The following is a 20655-nucleotide window of genomic DNA, read 5'->3' on the forward strand; positions in this document are numbered from 1 at the left end:
TGAAGGGAGATGAACGGAGTGCCTGGCTCCATATCCCCCTAGTGCATGAGCCCTGAGGCTATCTCTGCCTGAGGAGATAGCCCCTGGTGGGGCCCCAGTGTGGGTGCTGAGCTCCATCTCTCTTTGGCCCCAGGTGAGTGATGGCAGCCTGACAGTGACATCGGTCAGTAGGGAGGACAGAGGTGCCTACACCTGTCGCGCATACAGTATCCAGGGGGAGGCTGTTCATACCACCCACCTGCTTGTCCAAGGTAAGAGAGATTTCTCTGGCTTCTTCATGCCTCAGACCTTTTACAGGGACTTCCATCCCATCTGAGCTGCAGAGGGGTTTGCCCAGGGCACGACTGGCACAGCTGAGGTAGGTGGAGAGATGGGCAGCTCATGAGGAGTGGGGTTGGGCTCCCCCTGAGCATTGTGTAGTTCATAGCCCGAGTGCCCATGGTGGCCTGTTGTGGCCATCACACGGGATGACAGGAGGCACCATGTTGATGGTTACTCTGTCTGAGTAGTGTCCTGCTGTACCTCCATCTTCCCCAGGGGAGAAGACCTCCCTTAGGTTTCCACCCTGTTAGTGACGGCTTCAATAAATAAAGATAGGAATTCAATCCAAGCCTCAGACATTTAAAATAACACTGAGGGCATTTGGCAAAGCTGGGGTCTGCATGGTCAGCACTGGGAAATGCCAGTCTTCCCTGCCTGGGGCCCCAGTATGCCCCAGAAGGACTAGCGTCAGGATGGCAGAATCTCTTTGTACTGAGCCCATCCACCCTCTTTGCCTCCCACCTGCTGCCTGCTGAAGGAGCGGGTGAGAGCTAGTGGTGGCTGTCTGGGCTGCCAGGCCTGCTGAGATACATGTTCTTTCTGCCTCCTTCTGACTTGGAGTGTTGAGTGGCAGCATGGACCAGAGGTCCCTTTGTAGATTGGAGAAGAGTTGCCCACTCTCAGGAGAGAGCCAAGTGGCAGCTGTGGCCTATCTGGAAAGCTAGCACCAGGGAGTTCTGGGATTTCACTCTCTGTTTACTCTGCTATCCCCCTGCCTCCTCTCCCCAAATCTGCCCTCTTGACCTCTGGCTGATAAGCAGCACAAGCCTTTTAACTCCTTTAGAAGCAAGATTATTCCTTGTTCTGGATTGAAAAGAGTGGCCTTTGTCCCTCATACATGTCCCCTGCTCAGGTTCTGCTGGAGAGAAGGATGAGCAGGAAGGGGTATGTATGTCTATGTGTCTAGGGGTGAGATGGCTGGTTTGGGGAGCTTGTGCATGGAGGCAGGGTGCAGGTATATACCAACAAGAGTGTCCTGCAGCTGGTTCAGGGGGCTGGGGCTCACTGTGGTCACACCCCAGGACTTTTTGCATCTCTGGGACCTGTAAGGAGAGTAAGAACGTGAGTGCTAGCAGTAGCTGGAAGCATCTCTGTGGCGACTGCCCAGGGTTGTGCTGTTGCCTCTTGAACCAGTGCTACCCTCCAGCTCCCTCCTGGAGTTTAGGCACTGCTTGCTGAGACCTCTCAGAGCTTCCTGGGAGGTCCTAGCACTGCTGTGCTCCCCTCCCATACCAGGTAAGGTTATGTTTATTTCCTATTCCCTAGGGCCTCCCTTCATCGTTTCCCCTCCTGAGAACATCACTGTCAACATATCCCAGGATGCTCTGCTCACCTGCCGGGCAGAGGCGTATCCCGGCAACCTTACCTACACCTGGTATTGGCAGGACGAGAACGTCTACTTCCAGAAGTGAGCATGCTGCCCTGCCCTCTCAGTGGGGTCCCCAGACACCAGGCCTCCCAGGGGCAAGGCCTCTAAGCAGGGGCTGCTGCAGGCTGCTCTTGGGCTCTAGGAGCTTGCAGAAGGGAGGTCTAATCTGTCCCTCATGCAAGGCCAGTGTCTGCACAGAGTGGCCTTGAGATGGGCCAGGAATATGAGGAGGCTCTGGCTCTCCTTGCCTCGTTCACAGAGAGGGGACTCCTCGCTGCCTTGCTCCACTGTCTCATGGAAGACCCTCTTCCCCCACCCCTCCTTGTCTCTTTGTGTGTTTGTAGTGACCTGAAGTTGAGAGTGCGGATCCTGATCGATGGGACCCTGATCATCTTCCGGGTGAAACCTGAGGATGCAGGGAAATACACCTGTGTTCCTAGCAACAGCCTGGGGCGCTCCCCTTCTGCCTCAGCATACTTAACTGTGCAGTGTGAGTAGGGATAGGGAGAGCAACACGTGGTGGGGGTTCCGGAAGATCCAAGCCACATTAGCCAGACTGGAGGCTGGAGGATAGTAAGAGACCGAGTGTCATTTGAGGGAATGTGGGCAGAGGAATGACAGGAAGCAGGGATAGCCCAACATGAGGCCAAGACTTGGGCTGGTCAATTGAGGTGAAACAGTGCTTGCTGGGTGTCCTCTATGGGCCAGGCATCACTACAAGTGTTAACTGATTCATTCCATCAGTCAACAAGCTTAGGTTGGATTCAAGGATCGGTAGACCTTTTGAGCAGTTGTCTTTGTATTGAATGCTAGCCAACTCCTCTCTCTGGATGTTGAATGAGATGGTCTCTGGTCCTTTTTTTTCTCAGGTATATGAGGGAGTGTAGGTGAAGCTGAAGTAGAGTTAGATTTCCTGCCAGCTCTATGCCTTCCCCCACTGTGGACAGCTGTTTGGAGTGAAGGGGACAGAACCCTCTTCTGGGGTGACTTGATCTAGTTCTGCCAGCATCTGGCTCCCTCTTGGCTTTCTTCTAGCTCTTCTCTAGGGTGGTCAGAGATCCAAATGGACAAGCTGCTCCTCATGCCAGAACAATTGAGGGCTTTTGTGCAAGTGCAATAATTCAGTTTGCTAATCTTGAATCCGGCAGTGTAGTCGATGCTTTCCCACCCCCTGGCAAGCTGATCATTGTGAGAAAGAGACAGAAGGATGAGTAATGAGGATTAATTTCTTTCTTTTGATTTGTGGATGGCCCTGTCACTCAGACAACAAAGGCCCTGCCTGGTTACCGTAGGTGACAGGCTTTTCATCACTTGAGGGCTAGTGTGGGAAGACTGCTCACCCGCAAGGGCATGCCGTGGCTGGGTGAGAAGTTCAATAGCCTAGAGATGCCCTGGTCAGCATGTGAGCTGAGAACAAGCAGAAGGACAGTTGATGACCCCAGGAAGTGGGGCTGGTCTCCAAAGCCACTCCACACAGCTGGGTGTTTGCACTTGTCTACTGCTGAGTGGGCGCTGTGGTGGTGGAGCCAAGCTGGACCTTTGAGCCCTGTCCAGCTTCTCACCTCACATGCTTATTGTTTCCTTCTCCATGCAGTGATTTTGCTTGTGGGGACAAAGGCATCATTTTTCCACTTCCATTGTCATCAACTTAAAAAGGGCTTTTAGCATGCTGTATGATGAGTCTAAGTTTTTAAGGGCTATGAGGCCCTAGGAAAGCTATGTGGTGTGACCCAGGACATCAAGCACGTCCCACCCTGACCTGCAGTAGGAAAAAGGAAGTCAAGAAGCTATTTAAACATGACTTACCATGTGCCCCAAGCTGTGCTAGATGTGGAGGAGCTAAGGGCAGGGAAGAGTCCACTTGGAGTAGCATCTTGTCTGGCTATGTCACTTGGGCTAGAAGGTGGAGGGGGCAGAGAGAGAACCAGCAGGGGTAGTCTTCAGAAGGATGAGGAATGTAACCAAAAGTAAGGCCCCCATCCATGAAGCCATGGGCCATTCTGTGCTGAGAGGGGTGTGCGGTTTCTGCGTCTTTCCCCAGTGCCATTACCCACTGCAGCTTGTCCCTTTTTACCTCCTTTTTGCCTTCAGAGGGAATCCGGGGGGTGAGATTTTCAGGTGGGTGAGACAAGGATCTTTATTTCTGCTAAAAAGCAGCGTTCAGAGTATTTCCCATTCATAAACCCTTTGAAAATCTTGGAGGCAAAAAAAAAAAAAAAAAAAACAAAAAAAAAAAACTCTACATACAAAAGAAGGAAGCTATGTCTAAATATATAACTCGGCCTGATATTTATGTAATGCTGTTCTCTGAAGAGCTCCAAATGCTTAAAACATACCAGCTCATTCATCCTCACTGCCTCACTGGAAGTTCTGGATCTTTCTCCTGGTCACCCTCAGGGGAAATTGGGGAGAATGGAAAGGTGATGAGTCACCCACATCACAGGATGTGCTCCTTTTGCTGCTCTCCTGGGAAACCTTCATCCATTCTGTGGCCAAAGCTGATTCCATATTCCAGCTGCACAGAGGGGAAACTGAGGCCAAGAGGGGCTGGACAGCTAGCAGAATGGAGAGGAGAGGAAAGAACCACTGGTGGTCATGTCTCTGAACACAGAATGTAGAACTGACGTTCCACTTTTGGTTTAGGATGTGGAGCGAGAGAGAGCTGCTTGGTGTCCAAGAGACACTTGGGATGAGGAATGGTCGGTGGAGGATAGGGTCAAATGTTGACTTTGAGTTTGGAGTCTAGGGGCTGGGGAACTGGACATCCAGGGTCCTTAGTCTGCAGTTCAGTCCATGTGTAGGAGCATTTGAGGGGTGTTAGGGATTTAGGCAGGTGAAAACATGCCTTTGGGTGCCTCCAGACATTTGAAACAGAAGTTCTTAAGAATACAGTAGGCTGGGCAGATGAAAAGCCGCCAGCAGCCCACACTGCACTGGGGCAGCCTGATGTGGCCTCCGGGCTTTGTCCGTCTTGTTCCTCATGGTGGTCCAGGTACCTGGCACTGTTGTGAGCACTGAGGACATAGGCAGTGTTTACTGAATGGGTGGATGGGTATGAATGGCAGTTCCTTGGAGTAGGAGTGTCTGTATGAGACCCCGGGGGTTTATGTGGTGGCTTGGCCCCCTGCCCAGATCTCTCACTCCTTGACTGCCCTCCTGCCTTTCTTCTCTCCCACCCCATGCTACCCCTCTGCAGATCCAGCCCGTGTCCTCAACATGCCCCCTGTCATCTACGTGCCCGTGGGAATTCACGGCTATATCCGATGCCCTGTGGATGCAGAGCCACCAGCCACCGTGGTCAAGTGGAACAAAGATGGCCGCCCCCTGCAGGTTGAGAAGGTGCTGAAAAGATGCATGTGCGGTCACAGTGAGACTCTCCTGATGCTGAGCTGCTGCCTCTGAGGGTCTGGTTCCCTGTAGGATTCCTCTAGTCCTACCAAAAAACTCTGAGAAAGCAAAGAGCTGCTTCCTGTGGCAGGTCTACACTCTAGTAGAGCTTTTGCCATTCTCCCAGGGAACTTAGACAACCCCTTACCCCACACTAGCTGGTGCTGTGTCCAGGTCTGCGAAGTTAGGTCTGGTCTGGTGGGGGCTGGGACCGAGCTTCTGTCCCCTGACCATTGCTCCCTGTTTTGCTGTCTGTGCTTTGACAGAATCTGGGTTGGACCTTGATGGAGGATGGCTCTATTCGGATTGAGGAGGCCACAGAGGAGGCTCTTGGCACTTACACCTGTGTGCCTTACAACACCTTGGGGACCATGGGCCAGTCTGCTCCTGCACGGCTTGTCCTGAAGGTGAGGCCCAGGGCTGAGAGTGGCCTCCATGGGAGTGGGCAAGCTGAAATGATTGACTTCATGGCCTTGCTGTGCTCTCCCTAGGACCCCCCGTATTTTACGGTGCTACCAGGCTGGGAGTATAGGCAGGAGGCTGGCCGGGAGCTGCTTATCCCCTGTGCTGCTGCAGGGGACCCTTTCCCTGTCATCACTTGGAGAAAGGTACCTTCAGGTTCTGGAGCTCTTGGGAAGTGTGCTGGAGGGGCAAGACCTGGTAGTGCTCTGTTGTGACCGGGCCAGGTGCTGAGCAGTGGGGCTGACTTCTAGAGTGATGGGTGCTCTGGAGGAGGGGCAGTGGGGGTGCGGGCTGAATGTTCGGGCACCACTTGCTCCTCCTGTTCTTGAGCCTCTGATGTGTTGGTGGCTTCTCTTCTTCCCTGCTGACCCGGCTCCTCCCCTGCCGACCCGCTCCTGCCTTCCTCTTTGCCCCCTTGTTTGGCCAAGGTAGGGAAGCCCAGCAGAAGCAAGCACAATGCCCTGCCCAGCGGGAGTCTCCAGTTTCGAGCCCTGAGTAAGGAGGACCACGGGGAGTGGGAGTGCATCGCCACCAACGTGGTCACCAGCATCACTGCCAGTACCCACCTGACCGTCATCGGTACGGGGGCTGTGGGCAGGAGGGCTGTGGTCTGGGCACCGGACACTGTCTACCCTTTCTGGGCATCTTTCTTGAGCTGGCGCACCCCTGAATCAGGAGCCTGCCATGTGTAACCCTAGCCCTCTATGGACTCTATACAAGGGAAGGTGACATGGGGTCTGTCCTGGGGAGATCTTTTTCTGGCAAAATGTACCCAGCAACACCCCCCATAGAAATGAGGCATGTGTGTGGGCAGTAGCGACTGTGTCTAGGCCTAGAAGGGGAGCTGGAAGAATGGAATGAGGGGGATCTGGGAGGGGACCAGTGTGCTGAGCTCCAGCAGCTGGGCCTGGCCTGGAGGTTACTGGCGTTCCCATTTCCTGGGTGCCAGGGGTTATGTTCCCACTTCTTTTGCCTGAGGTGTGTGTCCCTAAGACCTCAGCTTGTAGCCTGCCCCTCTTGGGACTGATAGCTAGTTGTAACAGTGGCCAACACTTCGAGCATTTACCACCAGTTTTAGGCTCTGTCCCAGTTGGTGCCCTATCATTTTTAACCTATGAGGTGAGAGCTGATATTTCCCCAGTGTACATCATTGAAACCAAGGCTGGCATGGATCACACACCTTGCCGAACATCACATCACTAATAACTGCTGGGTCCCGGACTCAAACACAAGTAGAAGTTCTTTTTTAAAAAAAAATTTTTTTTTTTAACGTTTATTTATTTTTGAGACAGAGAGAGACAGAGCATGAACGGGGGAGGGGCAGAGAGAGAGGGAGACACAGAATCGGAAGCAGGCTCCAGGCTCTGAGCCATCGGCCCAGAGCCCGACGCGGGGCTCGAACTCACGGACTGTGAGATCGTGACCTGAGCTGAAGTCGGACGCTTAACCGACTGAGCCACCCAGGCGCCCCGGCAAGTAGAAGTTCTTAATAGTTGTGTTGTGCTGCCTCTCACTTTGATGTTCGGGTGGAATATGGCTACCTTTCATGAGGCCAGAGAACTTTATAGGAGAGGGGCTTTTTAGCTTGGACTGTGACCTTGAGGGAGAGTGTTTCTGTATTTGCCAGGTGAGCACAGGATTTTGGCCTGGGATGACGAAGGTTCTGGTTTCCCTTTGGCCATGTTCCTGATGTTCGTGCCATATCTTGCTAGAAGGACTCTATGGCACAGTGGGATGGCTTTTCTTCTGCAGTCCTACTGCTCAGGGCATCAGCTCCTCAGCATCCCTCACCATTCCGCGCTCCACTTGAGGCACTGCATTTTGCTACTACGCAGTGCCACTGTGGGTGCCCAGCTCACTGGGCCCAGTTCATTTCAGTCTGAGAGCACTCCACTTGGTCTCCAGGCACCAGCCCCCATGCCCCGGGCAGTGTCCGGGTCCAGGTCTCCATGACAACTGCCAACGTGTCCTGGGAGCCAGGCTATGATGGAGGATTCGAGCAGACATTCTCAGTTTGGTACGGACCTCTGTGAGTCACCCCCGCATGCTTTGCTCTCTGCTTCTCCCTCCCCCAACCCCTGACTTCAGTCAGTCCCTGGGGCGGGTGGACGTTATGAGAAGGATACAGTTCTTTGCCTGCTAGACCTCCAGTCAGTGAGGTGTGTTGACATAGTGACTAGGTCTTGTGGGGAATGGGCACGTCTGTGAGGGATTCGGGGCATTCTGCGTTCCTAGCCTGAAAGGTTTGGATGCCAATTTAGGCTGTTGCCTGAATTGACCATCACCCTCTGCTGCTCTCTCTTCAGCTTATCTCACTACCCCTTTTTGTGTCCTTGGTTTATGCTTCTTTTAGGTTCCTCTGTCCTCTGGAGTCTGGAAGAGACTCCCAATCTTCAGTGGCATTGAGAAACAGCCCAGCTGGAAGCGTAGAATCTAATTTTTATTCTCTCGCTTTCCCAATGGTTCCAGAAACTGGTGTGAAGTGGTGCTTGCCTTCTGGCCTTGTCTTCAGCATCTTCATTTTCTCTAGGACCCTGTGTTTCTATTGTGTTTATATCTCTGCTATTAATTTGGCCAGATGTAGTGATTTGAGATCTTTGCTTAAACCTTGGGGTAGGTAAGGGATCTTAAAGATGCATACATAAATCAGGCTGAGGTCAGGAGGCACAGAAAAGGTGGAGAGAGGGGCTGTAGTGGACTTCCTTCCCATCACGCAAGGGTTTTTCTCCCCCACATTCCTATCCTGAGCCAAGAACTGGCCACCTGCAACATGGGACATCCTTGAGTGGGAAGGATGAGCCCTCTCACTTCCTCCTTTTCAGACCTGCCTCATCTGGCTATGTATTCCCAGCCAGGCTTGATCAGGGCCTAGGAAGGAGGAAATATTCCTGTAGAGGGCAACTCATGGAGATTCAGGGAGAGCCCTTGATACACTAGTCAACATCAAGGGGGGTTAAGAGGAAGCTGCCCTCTTTCCCATCATGATGTTTTGGTGGGTACATCCTGAATATTCTGGATGTTTTGAGTTCTGACTAGGCAAACAACCTAGATGATGAGTGTGGGGAACTCTCTGAGTTGCAACCAGAACATCCTCCACCCCTTAATCTCTGTTCCTCCCAAGGCAAGGTGGGGGGCTGGGCGGGGGAGGGCTCCTGACAACCCTGCCAGGTGACTGCTGCAAGAATCATGGTGCTGCTGGGCAGCTGTGTGTCCAGGGAAGGGCCTTTGGCAAGGCCAAGCCATCTTTGGGGATGTCCAAGTGGCAGGTCTGGGTGTAGATTGGGGTTTCCCTCACTGCTTGTGGTCCTGCTCCATGCTGCTGCTCATCTGCACCGCTTTATCACACTTTGCTCACTTGCTTTGGTGCCCGGGGCGGTGGGGTGGGGGCGGGTGGGAAGGGTAGTTGCAAAGTTTGGGGAGGTCTTCTTCCCTCCTGTTGTTCTGATTGCCTCTGACTCTCCACGTATTGACTCAGACATTTGGCACTGGCTTCTTTTTGCTGTGCTTTTTGCTGCCTCAGCTCAAACTCCTAAGCATTCATGGTAGTGAGCATTTAAACCTAGAGGGAACCCCGTGAGCGGGCATCCACTAAGTTGTAGCTCAGGGCTGCAGGAAGAAAGCTGCCCAGGGTCTCAGTCCCATAGAATGATGTCTCCTCCCCGTGGTGATCCCAGGGCACTGCACCTGGAAATAGCAGGGATGGAGAGTTAGGTGGGAGGTGTAGAACAAACGCTAACCTTCACCCCTAGTTCCAGGGTCCTCCATGCACAGTGTGACCTTGCCCTTGATTATGAGTTCTAACTGTTAAAGCCTTAAGGATCCTGGTCCTCACTGTGGGGAAATCCCTGCTCATTTTTGTCTTATACCCTAGGCTTCTTCAGGTGACTCAAACCTTGTTGGACTGAGTGAGCCCTCTGGGTTACTTTACTCCCTACTTTTCACTGTCCCTGGGAGGGTGGGCAGCTGAGGTCACCTGGATTTCTTCCCTAGTCCTGCCATTGCTGAATTGCTCATCCTCACTTCCCCACGATGGTACCTGCCTTGTTCCTACTGTCCTTACTCTCCCAAGGCAGATGTACTCTTAGGGCTGTGACCAGGATAAAGATCCCCCGCCCCCCAGTGCAATTGGTAGTTTGACCAGTATTGTAAGCCTCACTTATATCTAAGGGTTCCTTTTAGTAGAGGTGATGCCACTGGTGGCTGGCGACCGGCGTTAAAGACTGGCACAGCCAGAGTTGGGAAGGTCATCCCACCTTGGTCATTTCCTCTTTCTATCCTAAAGCCAGGGAAGGCCAGGTCTGCCCAGTGCCACCTCCTTGAGGACCTTGCATGCATTCTCGTGTCTCCAGTGTAACCCACCCCACCTCCTTGTCCCCGATCCTCTCTCTTTCTTTTGGCCAGGATGAAGCGGGCACAGTTTGGGCCCCATGACTGGCTATCTTTGCCAGTGCCACCGGGACCCAGCTGGTTGCTAGTGGATGCCCTGGAGCCTGAGACAGCATACCAGTTCAGCGTCCTGGCCCAGAACAAGCTGGGAACGAGCGCCTTCAGTGAGGTGGTCACTGTGAACACTTTAGGTGAGGACCCCGGGCTGGGATGTCTTGAGGATATTTCCTGGAGGATCTGGGTAAAGACGGTAATGGTGATGATCCTAGCAGATAACATTTACTTCTTACTATGTGCCAGGCACCTTGCTACATGCTTCAGGTAATCATGTCATTTGATCTCCCAAGAAGGACTTCTCATCCCATTCTTTGAGTTTTGCCTGGACCATAGTGCCTTGACCCACATCAGAGCACTTTGGGCCAGGTTCCTTTCAACATTTATCCTTCCTTGGTAATCCACATGTTTGCATCTTCCTGTGGCTTCACAGGGCAGGCTAGGAATCCTTCTTCCTCCTTCTGCACCCTTGCCTATTCTTTCCTCTGGCCCTTGGCCTCATTTGGTGGCTGGTGTGTGGCCAGTTCTCCCTGTCAAATCTTAGTCATGCTGACTCTTCCTTCCTGGACCCAGTGGCTTACTGCATTCCACCTGGAGAGTGGCCGTCAACAGGTGGCACCCCTCCAGCCTGTTCCTGGATCCTTTACTGCCACTAGGGGGTGCAGCAGTGATGGGATGCTTACCCCTGCTCTAGAGCTTTCCTCCTTGGCCTTTTTATTCCCCACCTGTGCCAAGAAGGCAATTGAGAGTAGACAATGTGCTATGAGAAGACAATTCTAGCTCCTTGGAAGAGAACATAAAATACATTTTGTAGTATCTTTTTAAAGATACTATCTTATTTAAAAGATTACATTTAATTCTCCCATCTCCTAAGTCTCTACACGACCCCCCCCCCCCCCGCCCCGCCCCGCCCCGGTGATTTCTGTTTTTTCTTTTTTTTTTTTTTTTTTTCCATTTGAGACACTTCATTCCCTCATCTATGTTTTTAGAAGTGCTGAGAAAGTAGGTTCTTGTGGCTGTGGGCCACTTCCCTTGGGTGAGGAGGGCTCTTTTGTGTGACACTCTTGTCCCTGAAATGACTCCTGCATGGCAAAGTGACCATTGCCTTGGGGCCACAGTGCCCTAGAGACACATGCTGAGCCAGAAGGCACTTTAGAGAGGTGAGGGTACAATGATCTCGGCATCGCCACATACTTTCCCTCTCTCCCCTCTGTGCCACAGCATTCCCTATCACAACTCCAGAACCCCTGGTGCTGGTTACCCCACCGAGGTGCCTCACAGCCAATCGGACCCAGCAGGGTGTGCTCCTGTCTTGGTTACCCCCTGCCAATCACAGCTTTCCCATTGACCGCTACATCATGGAATTTCGTGTCGGGGAACACTGGGAGACGTTAGATGGTGCCATCCCGGGCACTGATGGAGACTTCTTTGCCAAGGATCTGTCACAGGTGAGGTGTCCAGCCTTTCCTTGCTGCTGTTCCCAAATTCTGGAAGTGTCATGACTCTCTGGAGTCACTGAACGCTTTGAGTGAGGTGTACAAGTCAGGTGTACAAGGTGTACAAGGTGTACAAGGCTGAGCCATGTGCTGCCCCACACCGTGATTCCTTTATTCTCAGATCTGCTACCGAGGTCTGGGATCCGTAGATCATGGCAACTGGGGTCCTACAGACTCAGGACCAGTGTTTGGCAGTGGTGACTTTTATTGCCTTGAGGGCTTTTTCCACATACAGACATAAGCTGGAGCCAGGCAGAGCAGGTTAGGAGCCCAGATTGTGTAAATAGACAGTGACCTCATCTCCCTGCTAGGGGTCTAACTTGGGCTGGGTGAAGGATTTCCCAGAAGGATTGTCTTCTAGCTTTGCCCAGGGAAGGACCCCTGCTTTAACAATTTAGAGTCCTTAGAGGAATATACATACATACATACAAATATATATATATATATATTCCAGCTGACCCCCTGCTTTAAACTTTGATGTCACTCTAGCTGGAGAGAGGAAACAGCTTATTATTACATGGATATAGATAGCCTCATCTATCTTTCTGTCTTCCTTCCCTGGACACTCATTTAATGATAGCATTGGGGCTCCTGAGAGCCTGTGTGGGCATCTCTTTCCAACTCTGCTTTCAGTGCCCTCACTTTTGTAGATTGAAATCTGCCATGGTAGGAGTATTTTTATCATGGAAATTGGCAAGTGCGTTTTTCAAATCAGGACTTTTTTCTTTTAACCTGAGAGCTGGTTGTTCAACACTTGCAGTATGCCACTGCTTTGGGTACCCCATTCCATGAAAGGTCATTGCAGGGTGGGTGTAGTGGTGGGTCAGTGGCTGTCTCAGATTTCTGGGCTGACAGGCTATTATCCCTGGGACTGTAGGACACCTGGTACGAGTTCCGGGTTCTGGCCGTCATGCAGGATCTGATCAGTGAGCCCAGCAACATTGCCGGTGTCTCCAGCACAGGTACTTGGGCTGGGGGGTTCTCTTACAACTGTGGGGGGTAAAAGCCACGTGGGAATCCCCCAGTGAGATAGCTAAAATGAGGAAAGAAGGCTGAATTGGAAACAACGGAGAGCTCTGGTTGAAGCTTGAGTTGTAGTGTTTCTTAAGGCCCTCCAACCCATTCTTCTGCATCCATGATGGACAGGATTTCTCCAACTAAAGAGCTGCATTTATGACACTTTCTAAAAGATAGCTGCAGAAAGAAATGTCGCTAATCTCATTATAGTTGTCAAAAATAACTTGACTTAAGTTCTTTTGCTATAAAATCCCTGTTTCCTCCAGTGTTGTCCTCTATAATGGGCTGGGGCAGTGAACTGGAGAGACAACAGGTCAGCACATATTTATTGAGTGCCTATTATAAGACTGCTTTATAATTATGGTGGTTTTATTTGGAAAATTACTGTTTGGTGTTGTTTCCCTCTACCCCTTCGTCTCCCTAGATTTTTTTCAGGCTAAATACAGCCAACTCCCTAGCATTTTCCCCATTTATCTTTCTTTGTCTTGGCCCTGGTCCCATTTATACACATCTTTCTCCGCTACAGTTCCTGCCTGAACACAGAAGAACCCCTCCCTTGCCCAGTGAAGTGGCTCCCTAGGTCTGGGAAGAGGCTTTTGCTTAGTGATCAAGCAATGGCACCATTTCCATGGGCACTGCTCACACAAAGACCTCTGGGACCAGTTGGCTCAGAGCTTGGCCAAGAAGCTCATGCAGTAGTACTCACAGAGCTATAGAAGCACCAGAGCAGGCAGACTTGGGGGAGGAGAAGGAAAGACTGAAGAGGCACCAGAGCCCTGGGGCAGTGGGGTGTGACTTCTGCATCATGCTAGGCACCATGGACCTTTCTTTCTTTCTTTCTTTCTTTCTTTCTTTCTTTCTTTCTTTCTTTCTTTCTTTCTTTCTTTCTCTTTCTTCCTCCCTCCCTCTTTCTTTCTTTCTTTCTTTCTTTCTTTCTTTCTTTCTTTCTCTTCTCTTCTTTCTTTCTTTCTTTCTTTCTTTCTTTCTTTCTTTCTTTCTTTCTTTCTTTCTTTCTTTCTTTCTTTCTTTCTTCTTTCATACAAAAGTCCTGCTATGGACACATACCTCTGTCGTGGCTTCCCTCTAGAGAAGAGACTCAGAGGAACAGGGAACAGAGTTTGCAGGATAGAAGATGTGAAGGTTTTCATCAGTGAACTATTCTGTGTACAGGGAAGATTCCTCATGAGTGAGTGAAGGTGCAGCAACCTCAGCCCCCCTCCCCCCATCTTTAAGCCTCCCATTCCCAAAAGCTGTAGCATTCATTTGCCAACTCAACTCATCAGTGTGATTTGGGTTATTTTCATCCATCGTTATATCACCATAACAATGGGTTCCAGCCAAATATATCAGACTGCACAGAACCTAAAAAGTGGCACTTACTGTTATAACTGACTTTGAAGTAGGGTACAGTAGATGGGGTGTAGTCCTGGCTCCACTAACAAGCTGTGTGGATTTGGGCACAAAGTGAAACTCACTTCTTTACCTGTAAAATGAAGTGGGACCTGTGTTGAATGTCTGTGCTAGCTCCAGTATTCTGAACTTGAGATGATCAGTACGTGCTAACCTTCCCTGTAGAAGTTGCTTAGTTGTGCTATAATGACTTAGAAATAGACAGATCTGAATTCTGTGGTCACAACCTCTTCTCCCTGCTATAGCATTTTTCCCTCAAGGTACCTTCACATCTACACTCTCATTTTGTTAAGATGACATAGCAGAAGGCAGAAAATACCAACAGGAGGTCAGAGTAGCAGTGTTGTGGTTTGGGCACTGATCCGTAGTATCTATGTAAGCAACTTGCACAAACTCTGCCATGACAGTTTCTTTACCTTAGAAAATGAGAGCAATAGCATGTGCTCTGTCTCATTTGAGGGTATCAGGTAATATGCGTGAGAGCCCTTTGCAAACAGCAGTAGCCAACTATAGATTATTATTGAAATTATTACCCTTATGGGGTAAGGTATAGATGTGATTTCTTCTTTACAAGCTCTGTAGCTATCACTTGACTCCCATAAACTAGTCTTTACTGTCTCTTCCCCATCTATACAAACCTCTTCAAGTGCTAGAGTTGAACATGGAGCCTGAGCTTTAACATTGTCTGTTCTACAGAGGTAGGGAAAAATACTTGGGAGGTAGTTGTCAGTGTAGGTGGGGGCTGTTATGGGAGGGAGGTAGGGAGTCATGTGTGTTCCTCGCCCCTCCCTGCAGACATCTTCCCACAGCCGGACCTGACCGATGACGGGCTAGCTCGGCCTGTGTTGGCTGGAATCGTAGCTACCATCTGCTTCTTGGCAGCTGCCATCCTGTTCAGCACCCTGGCCGCCTGCTTTGTCAACAAGCAGCGCAAGCGTAAGCTCAAGCGCAAAAAAGGTGGGTGTTTGCCCCCACCACCCTGCTCTACCTGGCTCAGTTTCAAATGCTCCCCATTGGGACAGAAGGTCCACTTTTAGCATGGTCTCCCTCGAAAAAAAGGGAAATTGGAATCTTATGGGTAGAACTACCAGCAGGACTTGATCTGGAAGAGGGAGTAAGGAAGAAGGATGCTGGGGAGGGTGTGCTGGGGCCAGAATGAGAGAGAAGGCAGGTGTAGTGGTGGGCACAGGACTCTGGACTGGACCCAAAGATGCCTAACATTGGAAGGGCTTGCTGTCCTATGTGGCTTTGCTCCAGCCCCTGAGGACACCTGAGATAAATTTTGTATCCCTGGCCTCAGTAGGGTCTCTTCCCCTTCTTTTTCCTTCCAGATCCTCCACTCTCCATCACTCACTGCAGAAAGAGCTTGGAGTCTCCGTAAGTGCCCCTGCTGTTGTGACGTATGGGCAGAGGGTTGAGGGTGGAGACAGGCAGGTGGTTTGTCTCACTCAGCCCCAAGACAAGTGTTTCCGAATTGTTTGCTGTTAACTGATCTGCACGGTAATTTTAAGTTGTCCACATTAACAGAGGGAGCAGTAGAGTGGACAGTCCAAATTAGCAGATAATCTCCTTAGCTTTGGAACGTGTTTGTTATTTTTTTTCATCCTAATAGATTTGCGTTCATAGTGTGTTTTGCTTAAGTTAATATTAAGATGGGCTTGCATTGCTTGAACACCCTGGAAATGAAGGTGACTAGACAGAGTGTGGCAGACAATAAGGGCAGGGCAGAATAAAAGTAGAAATGTGGGTGTTCATTCAAAAAATGGCCAGCACACATTTAGACAGTGGAGAGTTGGCCAAGGTATTTCATGCCAAAATATGCAGCCCATCTGCACCCCTTTTCCTTAGTATTATCTTAGGTGTTTGTGGTTGTTTGTTAAGAGAAGAAAAAGAAGTGCAGGAGCAGGTGTGCCCTGCCTCACACTCCGGCTCCTTCACTCACCCCCACAGCCTGTCATCTGGCAAGGTGAGCCCTGAGAGCATCCGCACTCTCCGGGCCCCATCGGAGTCCTCTGATGACCAAGGCCAGCCAGCAGCCAAGAGGATGCTGAGTCCCACCCGGGAGAAAGAGCTGTCATTGTACAAGAAGACCAAGAGGGCCATCAGCAGCAAGAAGTACAGCGTGGCCAAGGCTGAGGCTGAGGCTGAGGCCACGACACCCATTGAGCTCATCAGCAGAGGCCCTGATGGCCGCTTTGTGATGGATCCCTCTGAGATGGAGCCTTCGATGAAGAGCAGGCGCATCGAGGGCTTTCCCTTTGCCGAGGAGACGGACATGTACCCTGAGTTCCGCCAGTCAGATGAGGAGAACGAGGACCCACTGGTGCCCACATCTGTGGCTGCCTTGAAGTCCCAGCTGACCCCTCTGTCATCCAGCCAGGAGTCCTACCTGCCACCACCAGCATACAGCCCTCGGTTCCAGCCCCGTGGGCTGGAGGGCCCCGGCGGCCTGGAAGGTCGGCTCCAGGCCACAGGCCAAGCCAGACCTCCCGCTCCCCGGCCCTTCCACCATGGCCAGTATTATGGGTATCTCAGCAGCAGCAGCCCTGGGGAGGTGGAGCCACCGCCCTTCTACATGCCAGAAGTGGGCAGCCCCTTGAGCTCTGTCATGTCCTCCCCACCCCTGCATACTGAGGGGCCTTTTGGCCACCCCACCATTCCTGAGGAAAACGGAGAGAACGCTTCCAACAGCACGCTGCCCTTGACTCAGACACCCACAGGAGGGCGCTCCCCTGAGCCCTGGGGTCGGCCAGAATTCCCCTTTGGGGGACTGGAAACCCCGGCCATGATGTTTCCCCACCAGCTGCACCCCTGTGACGTAGCCGAGAGTCTGCAGCCCAAGGCTTGCCTCCCTCGAGGACTGCCCCCCACCTCCCTGCAGGTGCCTGCGGCCTACCCGGGCATCCTGTCTCTGGAGGCGCCCAAGGGCTGGGCAGGCAAGTCGCCGGGCAGAGGCCCCGTCCCAGCACCGGCCTCCGCTAAGTGGCAGGACAGACCTATGCAACCTCTGGTGAGCCAAGGGCAGCTAAGACATACCAGCCAAGGTATGGGCATACCCGTGTTGCCTTACCCCGAGCCGGCTGAGCCGGGGGGGCACAGCGGCCCCAGCACATTTGGCCTGGACACCCGGTGGTACGAGCCCCAGCCCCGGCCCCGGCCCAGCCCCCGGCAGGCCAGGCGCGCCGAGCCCAGTTTACATCAAGTGGTGCTACAGCCCTCCCGGCTCTCGCCTCTGACCCAAAGTCCCCTGAGCTCCCGCACTGGCTCCCCTGAGCTTGCCGCCCGGGCCCGGCCCCGCCCGGGCCTCCTGCAGCAGGCAGAAATGTCGGAGATCACCCTGCAGCCACCGGCCGCTGTCAGCTTCTCTCGCAAGTCCACGCCATCCACCGGCTCCCCTTCCCAGAGCAGCCGCAGCGGGAGCCCCAGCTACCGGCCCACCATGGGCTTCACCACTCTGGCCACAGGCTACCCCTCCCCTCCGCCAGGCCCTGCAGGGCCTGCGGACAACCTGGATGTGTTTGGACAGACGCCTTCCCCTCGAAAGATGGGGGAGGAGCTGCTCAGACCAGAGCCCCCCCCACCGCCATTACCTACTTCAGGGTGAGTGTGAGCTGGTTTCTCCTGCCCACCTCCACCTGGTCATCTTCCACCCCCCATTCCTTACCTGCCCTCCACCCGTTCCATCAACCCAAATGACAGGGCTTGTCTGGACATGGTGCAGCATCCCTTCGGGAGAGTTCTGGTCTTGGCATCGACAGGGTGTGGTCATGGGGTTGAAGGTGGGGCTTACCTGCCCAGGTACCCTGCCAGGAGCATGAGGGATCTCCTCTACCCAGCCCAGAGATCTCAGGAGGCCCCCAGGGTGATGCGGAATGGACACACGTGGGCAAGGAGAGGAGGGTGTGGTGTGTCCGAGTGAGGGGTCACCTCAGTTACTCTTAGAGTGGAGAGCTCTCCATATCCCCGTGATCCTGGCTTTGGGGGTGGTTCCAGGGTTTACCCAGAGACCTTGTATCCAGCCTCCTTCCCTTCCCTGGGCTGTCCTCCCTGCTAAGCAGGACCCTGAAGCCTCATTTCCCTGGACCACCAGGCCTGGGGCTCCTCTTCCCAATCTCCTGCCCATAGCAGCCTAGAGAGCGCCGGGCCCCTCCCACAGACTCTCCAGGGGGCACTCCTGGAGGCTGGGAGCAAAATCTCAGGCCTGTGAGCTGTGTGCCTGGAGCCACATACCCTACCCCAACCTGTGTGCCTCACAGGAAGCGGCAGACAGACAGACAGACAAACAGACAAGCTCCTGCGACCAGCCTGCCTGAGAGGGCACACACTAAACTGTAGCAGCTGGTATTCCAGGTACCAGAGTCAGCCTGGATGCCCGTCTGTGCCTCTCTTTCTCTCATCTTTCTTCCCTGGCCCTCCTCTTCCTCCTCCTCCTCCCCCTCCCCCTTCCTTCCTCCTCAAGTCTGGTTTTCTGTCTGTCTTTCTTCCTTCTCCATCTTCTTTGGATTGGCCCGACTTGCTCCAAAGGGCTTACCACATCTCTGTAGTGCCCCTGGTCCCTCCTGCCCTCCCTCCCACTCTCTCTTTCTCTCTGGTTCCGTCCTTTGGTCTCTTTTCTTGATGTGGCCGCCTGTGCAGGGGAGCAGAGTGTTCCAGAGGAGGCTGGTCTGGTGGTAGGCAGGATGGGAGGCGGTTGGAGAGGAGGGAGCCCAGCGCCCTTCCCCTGCCCCATGCACTCCCACCCTCTCTGGTACCTGGAAGTACAGCCTCCCCTCCCACTCCCCCCTGCTCCTGGCAGGTGGAGAAGGTGGAGGAGAGCTCTAGCTAGGACGCCAGGCGTGGCGCGCCCACGGGACCCCGTGCCTCTGTCTGTGCAGGAGATGCTGTGCGCCGCAGCCCTGTCTGTGCTTTGTGCAGCGCCCATCTGCCTCGTCCATCGTGCCGTCTGGTTCTCTGTCTCTCTCCTCTCCTTCCCCTCACCCCATTCTCTGGCCTCGCTTGTGGTTCTCTGGCCCCTGTGCTCCTCCCCTCCTCCCCTCTGGGTGTGCGTGGGTGGTTCCCCCACGGCCCGTGTTGATAACTGCTTTGTTTCTGATTGATCTCAGCTATCTGGGCAGTGTTGTCGAGACAAGCCTCTCCTCAGCTCAATAGGTAAGGGAGCTCCGCGGCTGGGGTGGGGCGGGGGGGTGGACAGGCGGACGGGGCTTCGGCAGGGCCATCGCTTCCTTTACAGGGGAATCCAAACCATGTCCCCTCACCCCCTCTGTGGGCGGCAGCCTCTGCTGCTCTGTTCCCACGGCTTCTGGGTTCCCCACATCATGCTGCTCCAACAGCCTCACCAGGCCACGCTCGGGCACCGCCTAGCTGCAGCTTCTGATTCCCACCCCACATGCCAAGCCTGTCCCAGAGCCTCTCTGCAGTTTTCCTCACTCAGATCCCTGCTGCCAACACACCCAGGGCCTCCCACAGAAGCCCCCTGAGACCCTGCATGTACCCCAAGGGGCCTAGAATGCCTAAATCTGCTTTGCATCTCTGTACCTCTGGAAACGTCAGGGCCACACTCATATCCAGAAACAGACCCCCTTCTGCCCTCAGGCATAGCACCACCCCCTTCCTTCCTAGACCCCGCAGAGACTCAGATCTTCCCCTCAGGTTGCTGGTCCCTCACAGTCTTCTTGGGATCTTACTAATATTCTCAAGGAGCACAGGGTTGGGGTGTGGCCCAGTTCCTTCCCTCAATAGCTGGGTCTTCCTTAGGACCAGGTCACCTGTAGTCCTGTGAGGGCAAGGGCAGGGAAATGTCACCACTTCCCATGTTCCTTGCCCTCTATAGCCCATTCTTGGTTGTTACAGGACTGAGATGTAGACCTCGCCCTCGGGCTTACATAGCTTCCAAGGTCCCTGTAGTAGTCACTCCTGATCTCCTTGGGTCAGAGCTCTAGGGTCTTGGGAGGATCTTCCCAGGGAGAGAGGACAGGCTTCCCCTGGGCAGGAAGAAATTGAGCAGTAAAGCACTGCGCTCTGCTCTCCACTGAGGTTGGTCCTCTTCTGGCATTCTCCCAGGTGGAAATCTAGGAACTTGGGCATTTTAGAGGGGTATTGAGTCCCTTACAGAGGCTTAGGGTCACCTGAGACTCACTGTCTCTCATGGTGACTAAGATACTTCTTTTTTCCATGGACGCCATTGGCTGTACTTCTGGGAACAAGCAGTGTGGAGTCAGGAGAGCCTCCTGGTTTCCCTAGGTGAGAAGCATCGGCATCCCTTGCCCACCTAGTGATGTCAAGGGAGGCTGATTATCCGAACTCAGAACTATAAATCTTCAGTCATAAGAGTGGCCTCCCATAAGGAGGACTGGGATGCTGTGCCATTTCTTTATGATCTGTAGCTATAAAATTGTAGCAGCCAAGAGGCCCTGGGATCGCGTCTGCTGCTGGTTGGGTGCCACAGTGCAGCCATTAGTACTGGAGAGAGCAGGGAGGGTGTCAGGAAGTAGTTATGAGCCTTCCTTCATGAGGAGCCTCCTGTGGCCTACTGGGTGGGTGCTCCAGGGGATGGTGACTGGACCATCCTCCACCTTCATTACTCTCTCTCCCTGAACCCTAGTTGTGACCCCTCTGTCACGCCCAGAGAGGTGATAGCACCAAGACCAGTTCTCACTCCACTCTTGGAAAATGCCTGGACCTCATTCCCCATTGTTACTGCCACTCCCCTCACCCAGCTGTTGATCCCTGTTTCCACAATGTCCCCACTGCACC

General features: G+C 53.0%; 1 protein-coding gene across 3 annotated transcripts in view; it reads left to right on the top strand.

Annotated features, from left to right (window-relative positions):
• IGSF9B (immunoglobulin superfamily member 9B) overlaps positions 1–20655 on the top strand; it is a 59651-nt gene that overhangs the window by 19032 nt on the left and 19964 nt on the right. Inside the window, exons 5-19 of one of the 3 annotated variants that reach the window (XM_019421455.2) lie at positions 134–251; positions 1588–1729; positions 2035–2180; positions 4887–5029; positions 5344–5484; positions 5569–5685; positions 5968–6118; positions 7445–7568; positions 9941–10116; positions 11201–11427; positions 12353–12437; positions 14698–14859; positions 15234–15279; positions 15853–17502; positions 19005–19050. In XM_019421455.2, the coding sequence (XP_019277000.1) occupies positions 134–251; positions 1588–1729; positions 2035–2180; positions 4887–5029; positions 5344–5484; positions 5569–5685; positions 5968–6118; positions 7445–7568; positions 9941–10116; positions 11201–11427; positions 12353–12437; positions 14698–14859; positions 15234–15279; positions 15853–17502; positions 19005–19050 (3474 nt within the window). The remainder of the gene's footprint in view (positions 1–133; positions 252–1587; positions 1730–2034; positions 2181–4886; positions 5030–5343; positions 5485–5568; positions 5686–5967; positions 6119–7444; positions 7569–9940; positions 10117–11200; positions 11428–12352; positions 12438–14697; positions 14860–15233; positions 15280–15852; positions 17503–19004; positions 19051–20655) is intronic. The other 2 variants (XM_019421452.2, XM_019421453.2) reach the window with 2 other exon arrangements.

The sequence above is a fragment of the Panthera pardus genome, unplaced genomic scaffold, assembly GCF_024362965.1.
Source record: "Panthera pardus isolate Hobbes unplaced genomic scaffold, ASM2436296v1 HiC_scaffold_12, whole genome shotgun sequence".
NCBI classification, from domain to species: domain Eukaryota; kingdom Metazoa; phylum Chordata; class Mammalia; order Carnivora; family Felidae; genus Panthera; species Panthera pardus.